This window comes from Symphodus melops (genome assembly GCF_947650265.1).
Source record: "Symphodus melops genome assembly, chromosome: 5".
Classification (NCBI taxonomy): Eukaryota; Metazoa; Chordata; class Actinopteri; order Labriformes; family Labridae; genus Symphodus; species Symphodus melops.
Genome location: NC_136695.1, coordinates 8456386 through 8468525, shown reverse-complemented (window position 1 = coordinate 8468525; position 12140 = coordinate 8456386). Strand labels below are relative to the sequence as shown.

The 12140-nt window shown below is 42.1% G+C and overlaps 1 protein-coding gene across 1 annotated transcript; it reads right to left on the bottom strand.

Annotated features, from left to right (window-relative positions):
- Positions 1-325: 325 nt before the first annotated feature.
- LOC306824538 (uncharacterized protein) lies at positions 326-2015 on the bottom strand. The gene is made up of 3 exons (XM_079344715.1): positions 1622-2015; positions 909-1359; positions 326-428 (listed from the first exon to the last, which is right to left on the bottom strand). Exons 1-3 carry the CDS (start codon positions 1751-1753, stop codon positions 379-381), a joined length of 633 nt encoding a protein of 210 aa, XP_079200841.1. The 5' UTR covers positions 1754-2015; the 3' UTR covers positions 326-378.
- Positions 2016-12140: the final 10125 nt, after the last annotated feature.

The following is a 12140-nucleotide window of genomic DNA, read 5'->3' as shown; positions in this document are numbered from 1 at the left end:
TATTTACATTTATTTTGATTAAAAACAAAATGTATACTACAGGATAAACCTGGCTCTGCCTGTGCTGGACAGCCGGAAACACGGCCTGATTTTAATGCTGCTGGGCCTTCTACCAGGAAATGGAGACACTCTTCTGGCTGGCAAGTGGTGGTCTCCAGAGTGTTTGGGATTCTACACTGTCCACCGCATCGTCCAATGACCGGGTTTGATTGACGGCTGCCATGTCACAAATATTGGTGGTCTGGTGGTACCTCCTCCAGGGCAGACATCTCTGCAGACAGCTGGTCCCGCCAGGGAGCACCACTGACTGCCTTCAAACCGTCCTCCCCCTCATCCTCTGCCCCATCCTCCTCAGCCTCATCCTCTGGGGCCACGATGTCACCTGCCCCGAGGCAGATGTTGTGGAGGATGGCACATGCTGTTATGACCTGAAATAGTAAATGCTAAATAAAGGAAAAGATTATAGCACCTGAAAAATAAATCCTCCCGTTTGATTTATTGTTATTAACAATTGTAAAATGTCCTATTAAATGATTACTTACATGTGGTACATTGCAGGAAGATGGCACGGAACCTCGTCTTCATCATCCCAAAAGCATGCTCTATAATGGAGCGTGCCCTGGAGTGACAGACGTTGAAGCGCTGGGCTCCCACACCTCGTACAGGCTGTTTGTAGGGAGTGACGAGGGGAAGTGGGTGTTGGAGGCACGGGTACCCCCCGTCTGCCAGGATGAACTGCCCTGGAGGAGGGTAGAGTCCACGCCTATAGAGTGGGCTGTGCCTGAGCACTCGTGCATCATGCACAGACCCAGGCCAGCCCACATACGTGTCCTTGAAACGGCCCTGATGGTCACAAACAGCCTGCAGGATGATGGAAGGGAATAGTTTTCTGTTCCCATAGCACTGACCATCAGGGCCGCCCGGTGGCTTGATGCGGACATGGTAGCCGTCTATCGCTCCAGCTGCTCCTCTGAAGGCCCTGTGTCTCGCCAGCCCTGCAAACCCACGGGAAACTGCCTCCAGGTCTTGAGGAGTGGTGGGGAAGTGGATGACCTGGTGGCGAATGGCCACCACCTCCTCAGTCATCCTGTGAACGATGCGGTGGACAGTGGAACGAGGAATCCCAAAGGCTCTGGAGACCACCCTGTACGATGTTCCACTTGCCAGCCAGAAGAGGAACACCAGGGTCTCAATTGTAGCACCCCATCCGTGTCTCTGATCCTGGTAGAGAAGGCCCAGCAGCACTTGCAGAGCCTCCCTGCTAAGCCGGAAATCAGGCCGTGTGTCTTCCTGCTGGTTGAAAAACCTGTCCAGCACAGGTATGCTCAGGTTTATCCTGCAGTATGTACGAGGATTAGCCTATTGGGAAAACACAGAGAAGGAAATTCATTATAAACAATAACTTGATTAAATGTGGAAAAGCTGAGATACCTGCTTTTTGTCTTTAGATAGCGCTAGAGATAACACTTGTGAATTAATTGGCACTATACAACTAAAGGTTTATTGATTGATAAGCCATATAAACTACGTTTGTTGTTGTTGTTAACTAACTAAGCTTAAAGTTAAGGATCAAATTAAAGCTAAAGTACAAACATGTTAACCAATCTGAAGGTAAACTCACCTGTCCATGGTGCTGACTCAGCCGGAGATAAAGCACACGTCGGCGCATATAATTCTCCCTCTCTCTCTTTTTCAGAATCATAAAAAACTTTACTATCAAAGCAAATAAATTCATTATATCTCCTGGCTCCATTGTAAATATAAAATAAATATAAATATAAAAATTAGGTGTTTGCGGTTGAGTTGTGTTGATAAAATGGTGCAATCAAAAAACGGACACTCTCAGGGTTGCTAGGAGACCGAACAGTTAGTGACGCAAGTAGGAAGACCAGACCGTCTCATTTCGGAGACCGCGTGGATCAGCCTTCGCGGTCCACGGAGGACGTGCCTTCGTGGACCGCGAAGGCCACGCCCTCCGAAGGCTGCAACCTCTGGAATGGGACACAGCTAAAGTGTGGTGAATTATCTTATTTTGGTAACTTTATAAAAGTTTAAGAGTGCTCTGTGGACACCTGCTGGACATGCTTCATACAGATATTATAGACAACTTGAGTCAAATATCCTGAACATTTCAACCAAAAATGGAAATAAAGAAAAAAAAGCAAAAGAAAACTTTTTTGTCTGATAAATCATTTATCACACGTCCTGAATCGAGGATTCAAGAAAGGCTAACACACTACATGAACCCTCAGAGTCTTTACTTTCTCCTGATGATATGAACATGTGTCTGCCTCGTAACATCCAATCAGCATAAACAAACTAAAACTGTTACATCGAGAGGCAAAAATATATGGTAATGTAAAGAATGTCAACATGTTAAGATGCACTCTGAAAGAAAAAAGAAAATATATAAAGTTAGAGAATGTGTGTGATGTTATTAACATGACATATAGAGCAGATATGCTTCATGTTCAGACTATGAAAGTAACATTTTATCCAGTTATATTAAATCATCTAAAATCTGAATACAAAGCTTCAGTCTCTGACTTTATAAACCAGCTGAAGCTGCAGCAGGAGAGAGGAGACTTGTTTGTAATAAGAGTCAAAGAGTCGGATGCTGGTGGACAAGTGGTTAGTTTGAACTCCACATGTACACAGGCTTTAGTCCTTGAAGCAGGTGGACCAGATTCAAACCCGACCTGTGGCATCTTTCCTCTCTCTCTGTCTGTCTGTCTGTCTGTCTGTCTGTCTGTCTGTCTGTCTGTCTGTCTGTCTGTCTGTCTGTCTGTCTGACTGTCTGACTGTCTGTCTGTCTGTCTCTCTCTCTCTCTGTCCCCAATGTTCCCTTAAAAACTGGTCTGGATGTTCTCCTTGGTGCTGAGGGAACACGGTAACACAGCATAACTGTCTTCTTTCACCGTCACTTGAACTGAAACACAAACATGAGAGTGAATCAGTTCGTTTCCATGAAAACAGTAAAGTCAGTGAATGGAGCATCAACATGTTGTAGTGCTGGGTATACAGTCTTGATATGTGTTAAGTTGAGAGAGCTGTCCTCCACAGTGAGTAGAAGCTGAAAGTAGTCCAGGTTTGATGAGGAGCTGATGTTTCTAAAGACCCTTTTCCATCAAAGATCCCCAGAACTAAAAGGTTCAGGGACTTCTCTTCCAAGAACTAAAAGGTTCAGGGACTTCTCTTCCGAGAACTAAAAGGTTCAGGAACTTCTCTTCATAGAACTAAAAGGTTCAGGGACTTCTCTTCATAGAACTAAAAGGTTCAGGAACTTCTCTTCATAGAACTAAAAGGTTCAGGGACTTCTCTTCATAGAACTAAAAGGTTCAGGGACGTGATGGAGAGCATTTTGTCCAGAGTCCTCCTCTCTACCACTGTCACCAGTGAGTCCAGCTCTGTACCCACCACAGAGCCGGCCCTCCTCACCAATCTGTCCAGGCGTGCTGCGTCCCTCTTCTTGCAGCTTCCTCCCCAGCACACCACTGCGTAGAAGAGGACGCTGGACACCACAGACTGGTAGAACATCTGCAGCAGCTTTTTGCAGATGTTGAAGGACCCCAGCCTTCTCAGGAAGTACAGACGACTCTGTCCCTTCCTGCAGGTAGTGTCCATGTTAGGCGACCAGTCAAGCTTGTCATCCAGTTGCAGCCCCAGATACCCGTAGGTCCTGACCACCTCCACGTCGACCCCCCCGATGGAAACAGGTTCTAGATGTGGTTTGTTCCTTCGGAAGTCCACCACCATCTCTTTGGTCTTGGAGGTGTTTAGTTGCAGATGGTTGGCACTGCACCACGTCACAAAGTCCTCGATCAGGCTCCTGGACTCCTCCTCCTGTCCATCCCTGACACGACCAACTATCGCAGTGTCGTCCGAGTATTTCTGCATGTGGCAGAGCTCAGAGTTATACTGGAAGTCAGAGGTATACAGGGTGAACAGGACAGGGGAGGGAAAGGCGCCATCAAACAAATAAAATATATTATTTTTTTCTATAAAAAGTATTTACAGTTTTCATTAAAAACAGATTTGGATCTGGTTACGTTTCATACAAACTGTCTTGTGTGAAGCTCGATTCTCAAACATTCAGCAGTGAATCGTCTGTAGCCAATGAGACGTTTCTGTTCTATTCAGACAAGATCTGTGAACCTAATTGATGTGAGTTTTTTTTTTTTATTGATATGAAATAATTAATATTGTGCAACATATTTTGTAGACAGTCATTTATATATATACCGTAAATTCCGGACTATTGAGCGCACCTGGATATAAGCCGCACCGGCTAATAATAAGTAAATAAATGTATTTGAACATATATAAGCCGCACTTGATTATAAGCCGCAGGTGTCCACATTGTAACAGAGCTATTTACACAGAAAGACGTGACACAAAAATATTGTTTTAACTTTTAATTAAATACGTAGGCTAACGGTAACATCTGCAAATACGAAGCCTACTGGAAATCCTTTATCGAACATGTCTGTAACACGGCTGATGAAAAAGATGACCTTAATACAGTAATACATTTCACAAGAAAAAGTCCATCCATTCACTGCCTCAGAATGACTTCATTACTCACTTCCTCAGTCTCTTTTTTGTTGTCGCTGTCAGTGTCAACTTTACGTGCAGCAGCTCCATTTCCTTTGACAGCCAGGTCAATCGCCTTTAACTTGAAAGCTGCATCATATGTATTTCTCCATGTGTTTTCCATGATGATGGTGCGTGCATGAAGCGCAAAATGACTGATATTAAGATCCGACGTGACGAGGTGAAATGTTTTTGCGGCAGAAGCTCATTGTCCCCCAACAAAAATCCATAAATAAGCCGCATCCTTGTAAAAGCCGCAGTGTTCAAAATGTGACAAAAAAGTAGCGACTTATAGTCCGGAATTTACGGTATATATAGATATATTCACTACAGCTCACTGGGACTTTGGTGATTTCTCAATGGTCCCAGTTCATTATCTCTCCTGTCACTGGTGATTCATCAAACAGAGTCCCAGTTTAGATTTGAGCGTTGCTCTCAGGTGGACACATTTACCTGATGGCTCAATGGGACTGAATCCCTGTATACACTGCTTTGAGCTGAATCACTCTGACCTGAGTCTGAGCACGCTAAAACAAAGACACATTTAATTATTATGAAAGAGAATCTCACCTTGGATGTACACATAGTTGCTAGAGTTGATCTGATGACAGATGGCGTCCTGTGTGACCACACAGCTGTAGGTGTCGGTCTTGGTCACAGTCGTTTGGAGGATGATGTGGTAGCTGCCATCTTCATTTTTAGTGACTTGTGGTTCTTCAGCATGAAGGATGTTTCCAGAACTGTCCCTCCACTCCACTTTAGGTTCAGGAGAAGCTCCTGAACGGCTCGGCTCTCGACATGCAACTGTGAACAGGGAATAAATAAGAAATTATTCAGGTTCTTTACAGCATCAGAAATGTAATCATGTGAATCCTCTGGTCATCACATATCTGATTAAAGAGGTTTATAAAAGGAGGAATAGAGAAGCTAAATTCATGTCTCTCAATGATAAATCAGATTATTTTTCCCAGCAGGCTGACATGTTGAAGGACCCTGTAGACCACCTGACCTGAACCCCCTTCATCAGAGCTGCTAGGTGTGGTGGTTATATTAACGTACAAAAAGCTTTGATTGATTCCTTTAAACTGACGTGTTGTGAGTCTTTACGTCACAAACTGAAGAATAAAGTCCACTGAAGTGAATTAGAAATACTTTAAATATTCCTGAGTGGTATCAGGTCTGTGGGGTCAACCTGAGCGCGTGACAGGCAGAGGGTGACATCATCAGGACTCACCTGGTTCCTCCGATGTTCTGTCCTTTAAGATGCACTCTGAAAGAAAAAAGAAAATATATAAAGTTAGAGAATGTGTGTGATGTTATTAACATGACATATAGAGCAGATATGCTTCATGTTCAGACTATGAAAGTAACATTTTATCCGAACTTCCGGTCTGGCGCAGTACACAATGGCAGCATAGAGCAATAGGCTCCCGACAGTGGGAATCAAAAGTGTCCGTATATAACTCGAATTTTCTTGAAGAAGTGCTACAACAAGTGGGGACACAGCAGGGGAAAGAACATGCCCCAAAAAGCGAAGAAAAGACTAACACAAAGAAATAAATACGACGAGGAAGAGGAAGGCGAGCTGTCACAAGCTAGCAGTGTTAGCAACATGGAGGACGTCCCGCAAGATGACACGGCAGATGAGCCGAGCCAGGAAGCTAGCCTGGGCTTAATCCTGACAGAACTCCGGGAACTTAGACGGGATTTCGGCCAACAATTTAACGGCATAAGAGAGGACATTAAGAAAATCGACAAAAGAATGGAGGAAGCGGAGGAACGAATGGATACAGCCGAGACCCGCATCCAATCCTCAGAGACGGTTTTAGCGGAGCTAGTGAAACTTCAGATGCAAACAGAGGCTAAGTTGATGGACCTAGAAGGACGTTCGCGACGTGACAATGTGAGGATTCACGGGGTTAAAGAAGGAGCTGAAGAAAGTGCAACGTCGGTGACAACTTTTTTGGAGGGTTTGTTAATGAAGGGTCTTGAGCTCCCACCATTTATAGTGTTAAATATTGAGAGGGCGCACAGGGCGCTAGCCACTAAGCCGCCGGCCGGAGCACCGCCGAGATCATTTGTGGTCAAGTTCTCGAGCTATAAGATGAAAGAGGATGTCATTAAACGAGCATGGCAGAAGAAAGGTTTTGATTTTCAGGGGTCGCGAATCCACCTGGACCACGACTACGCACCGGAGCTGCTGAGGAAAAGAAGAGCGTACGCAGAAGCCAAAGCGGCGCTGAAAGAAAAAAACATCCGATTCCAGACACCCTTCCCGGCCAGAATGAGAGTGCACTATGAGGATGGTACGGTGATGTACAACTCGGTTGAAGAAGCAACGGCGGACATGGCAGAGAGGGGGATACCGGTGACGGTGGTGAAGAAGCCGACGTCCCTCCTGGACCAGATTAACCAGCTGACATGGCGATCCACCAGGAGACGGGGTAACCGGGAAACCTCTGGCTGTATTCTTTTCTTTTGGCAGGGTTTCAAGGAGCGGCTCCAGGCCTTCCGCCGCCAGAACGATGGATAAATCCTCTTAATGTGATGTGTCAGAGCTAATTTTTGAGGACAATGCGGGTACGTGTCTGACTACCTTAACAAACTTTTCTTCCAGTTATGACTGAATGTGTCAGTGAGATATATTTAAGGGCATATCGAGGACAAATAATGTGTCGGGCCAGCCATTACTGGATATTATGGACCTAAATATCAGCTTAAAGGCTGAAGAGGGCTCTCCCCCAACACTAGGGACAAGAGATTTTCCCTCTACACTCAAGTTCCATCTGAGTCACAAGGCCATTAGAATGGCCTTATCTTTGGAAGTTAATGTTGACAAATGGTTTCCTTGGTTTATTAATGTATTACTGTTCATTGTTCACGGGATGGCTACGGTTCATTGTAGCACCAGGGGTGTAAAATTTAATTTATGCATAGGGCTGAAGGGCATCAAAATATACTTTGTATCTCACAATGCAAAACATCCAGTCACTTAAAATAGCAACTTACAATGTAAACGGTCTTGGGAATCCGATTAAGAGGAGTAAAGTTATGGCAAAATTAAAGAGGGAAGAAATAGATGTGGCTTTCCTTCAAGAAACTCACCTAAATGTAACGGAGCATGAAAAACTCAAGAGATGGAGATTTAACCAGTACTCCTCCTCCTGCAGTCAGGGCTCCAAAAGAGGGGTGGCAACGTTAATTGCTAGTAAACTAAACTTCGAGTGTTTATATGAAAAAAGGGACATAGATGGGAGATTTGTACTGGTCCGGGGAAACCTGCAAGGCGTTCTGGTCACCTTTTTGAATATTTACGCCCCTCCAGGATCTGATTGGAAATTTTATAAGCACATTTTTGATCTATTGATCCCAGAGGCACAGGGCGTCTTTATTTGTGGAGGAGACTTTAATGTTAGACTACATCCAACCTTAGATACATCGAAACCATATCACTCAAAAGAAAAGAAAACAGCCAGAAATATAAAATTAATGATGGGGGAGCTCGGACTCTTAGACATATGGAGAGATCTGAATCCAAAAAAGAGGGACTATACTTTTTTTTCCCCACCCTCACTCGGTATACTCCAGAATTGACTATTTTTTCATGTTTCAAAGGGATTTAGAAAGGGTGATGAATTGTAGCATAGGGAACATGGACTTGTCAGATCACGCACCCATTTTGATGGAGTTAAGATTAGGCTTTGAAAAGAAAAATGCAATTTGGAGGCTAAATACTGGAATTCTAAGCCAGATGAGGGAGCAACTAAAAACAGATCTCCAAAATTATTTTGAGGAAAATGATAATGGGGAAGTATCTCCTCTGATTCTCTGGGACGCATCTAAAGCTGTGCTTAGAGGGAAAATTATAGGATACAGCTCCAAACTAAAAAAGCAGAGGAAAGAAAAATTGGAACGTTTACAAACGGATTTAAAGAAATTAGAGAACATGCATAAAGAGACATTAAATGAAGAAACCAAAAAAGAAATAGACCGGAAGAAGAATGAATTAAACGAAATATATTCAAATGACATTAAAAAGAAGATGATCTTTCTAAAACAAAGATATTACGAGGCAGGGGGGAAATCGGCTAAATTACTAGCCTACAAATTAAAAAAACAGCAGGCTGAGAACACAATATTTAAAATAAGGGATCCTCTAACAAACTCCACACACTACAAGGCAAAAGAAATCCAGCGATCATTTGTAAGTTTTTTCAAAAATGGATATACACAACCTAAAATAGATGAATTAAAGATGGAAGCCTTTTTTGACCTGATAAAATTACCCAAAGTGAGGGATGAACAAAATAAACTTCTTATAAGTGAAATTACGGATGAAGAAATTAAAAGGGCAATATTGCATTTAAAACCCAATAAAGCACCAGGGCCGGACGGTTTCCCATCAGAGTGGTACAAGGAAATGAAAGTCCATCTGATCCCTATGATGAAGGCCACATATAACCATGTGATAAAAACAGGCATAACTCCCCCCTCATGGAAAGAGGCAGTGATCTCTCTGATACCAAAAGAGGGGAAAGACAAATTTGAGTGTGGAAACTATCGACCGATAAGTGTACTGAACCAAGATTATAAGATCTTTACCCATATATTGGCAAAAAGAATTGAAGATATCCTTCCCGAGATAATAAGTCTAGATCAGACAGGTTTCATTCAACAAAGGCAGACACAGGATAATATTCGCCGAACACTACATGTGATTGATCATATAGTTGAAAATAAAATTCAGGCAGTATTATTGAGTCTCGATGCAGAAAAGGCGTTCGATCGAGTTAGTTGGGAGTTTCTTTATAGAGTACTACAGAAATTTGGTTTCCATCAGACTGTTATTAAAACTATTCAAGCATTATATAGCAATCCAAGGGCAAGAATAAAAATTAATGGGGCCATATCAAACTCATTTGACCTGGAAAGAGGGACTAGACAGGGTTGCCCAATTAGTCCACTACTCTTTGCAATGTTTATTGAAGCGCTGAGACAGGGGATCGTGCAGGATAATAAAATTGCAGGTATAAAAATGTCTAACCAGGAACATAAAATCTCATTATTTGCGGATGACGTTTTAATTTATTTGACAAACCCAGAGAGCTCAATTTTGAAATTGTTATCCTTTTTGGATGTTTTTGGCTCTGTCTCAGGCTACAGTTTAAATATTAAAAAGACTCAAGTGCTAAGTTTTCAATACAAGCCAAGCCAGACCATAAAATCTAATCGAACTAAAGTGGGACCAAGACCACATAAGATACCTGGGGGTTAACATACCAAAAGACCTTACAAACCTATATGCTTTCAACTTTATCCAACTAAGTCAAAAATTAAAGGAGGACATAACAAGATGGAATTTGATACCGATACTAAGCTTTGAGTCGAGAATTGAGTCAGTAAAGATGAATATTTTGCCGAGAATCCTGTATTTGTTTCAAACTCTCCCAATTGAAATAACTGACAAACAATTTAATGAATGGGATAAATTAATATCACGATACATTTGGCATGGAAGAAAACCTCGGATAAAATTTCATATACTTCAGTTGACAAAGAAGAGGGGTGGACTTGCACTCCCCTGTCTTAAGGACTATTATAAAGCCGCCCAGCTAAGGATCCTCTATTGTTGGTGCAACTCTGACTACCAAGCCAGATGGAAGGAAATTGAAGAGAATGTGTCCGGAGCGGTTCCTATTCAGGCGAGGTTAGGAGATAAGAGACTAATTAAAAATTTTGTCGACTTAGGTAATAATTGGATCAACTTACCTCTGAAGATTTGGTTAAATGTTATCACTAAAAATAATTTATTGGAAGAGATAAAAATTCTTAAGTGGTGCTCTCATGATATAGACTTCACCCCAAACAAGTTGGACATAAGTTATAAGGGATGGGCACATCGGGGTCTCTCATCATATTGTACTTTCTTTGACCGGGGCAAAATGAATGATTTTCAGACACTTAAAAGATTACATGGCTTAAAAAATACTGATTTTTTTAGATTTTTGCAGATACGTCATCACATAAACAGTTCCATGACACAAAGTAGAGCTGCTTTTGAAAATGACCTACTGAAAATCTTTATTAGTGCATATAAGGACGACTCAGGGCTTAAAGTGATATCAAGACTTTACAAAGGGCTCCAGGGTATCAAAACAGTAGACAGCACATATATCAAACAAAAATGGGAAAAGGAGTATAATAAGTGCATCCCAGGGGAAGTATGGACTGAATATTGTGAAGCTCAATGGAGAATCTCAAGCTCACTTCTCTGGAGGACTTTTGGCTGGAAGACTCTTTGTAGATATTTTATTACCCCTGCTCAATCATCTTACTATTTCAGGTACCACCAGCTGCTGGAGGAAATGTGGCTCTCAGGATGCTAATCACTATCACATGTTTTGGGACTGTCCAAAGGTACACTCTTTTTGGTGCAAGGTCCATTTCGAATTAGGAATTATATTTGGGACAAAAATAATCTTTAATTGGGACGAACTTTTTTTTGGACTACTAACTTCAACGAACACAAATATTACAACTAAGAAAGTGTTTGGAATACTGAGTGCAGCAGCGAGGAAAGCAGTCACAAGGAAATGGCTTAAACCAAATACTCCATCTATTAAAGAATGGTATGACATTATACATGAAATATATGTAATGGAAAGAATTACTTTCTCTGTGAGACTCTAGGACTGTAAATTTGAGGAAATTTGGAAGACGTGGAAAATGTATATTACCCCGAGATGCCCGGCCTATGTTTGAGGGGGAGGGGAGGGATGTGGAAACCTATTAAACTGTGTTTCTGTTCTTCTTTGTTTGGTTAGGTTTTTCCTCTTCTCTTTCTCCCTTCTTTATAATTTTGTATCACACCCCAAGTTTTGTTCCGTTTAATGTTGTAATACGATGTACAAAAAAAAAAAAGAAAAAGAAAAAGAATAATGGATCAGACTGTGAAAGAAAGTAACCTGCAATGACAATGTGTTGGAAATGCAATGATCCTAAATAAAGAATTATAAAAAAAAGAAAGTAACATTTTATCCAGTTATATTAAATCATCTAAAATCTGAATACAAAGCTTCAGTCTCTGACTTTATAAACCAGCTGAAGCTGCAGCAGGAGAGAGGAGACTTGTTTGTAATAAGAGTCAAAGAGCCGGATGCTGGACTTCCAGTGGCTCGGCGACCAAGATGGCAGCATAGAAAGATAGATAGATAGATAGATAGATAGATACTTTATTGATCCCGAGGGAAATTCAGGTTGCTCCCGAAAGTTGCTCCCGCATCGGCAGAAATAAAACTCTTTAACTCGACTTCTTAACCCGGTGAAAGTGATTGAGACAACTTATAATGAGCGGGGATAAAATAAAAAAGACAAAAGTCTTGTCTCGGAGTAATGAGGAGCCAGAAACACAAAAAGACGGCGACCCGACTAAAGCTAGCACGGGTGAAAATGGCGACGGCGCAATGGATGGACCTTCGCCTGCTTCTCTCGCCTCTCTTCGCCAGGTGGTGGGTGAGGTAATGGCTGAGAGTATGCTGGACCTTAAA

What these genes read in the sequence shown, in the direction of transcription:
- LOC306824538 (XM_079344715.1), bottom strand. Translation starts at nt 1,753, where the DNA reads ATGGAGCCAGGAGATATAATGAATTTATTTGCTTTGATAGTAAAGTTT. An exon ending in TGAGTCAGCACCATGGACAG is followed by an intron (nt 1,360 to 1,621) that starts GTGAGTTTACCT and finishes TTTTCCCAATAG; the next exon opens with GCTAATCCTCGTACATACTG. An exon ending in GCCACCGGGCGGCCCTGATG is followed by an intron (nt 429 to 908) that starts GTCAGTGCTATG and finishes TTACTATTTCAG; the next exon opens with GTCATAACAGCATGTGCCAT.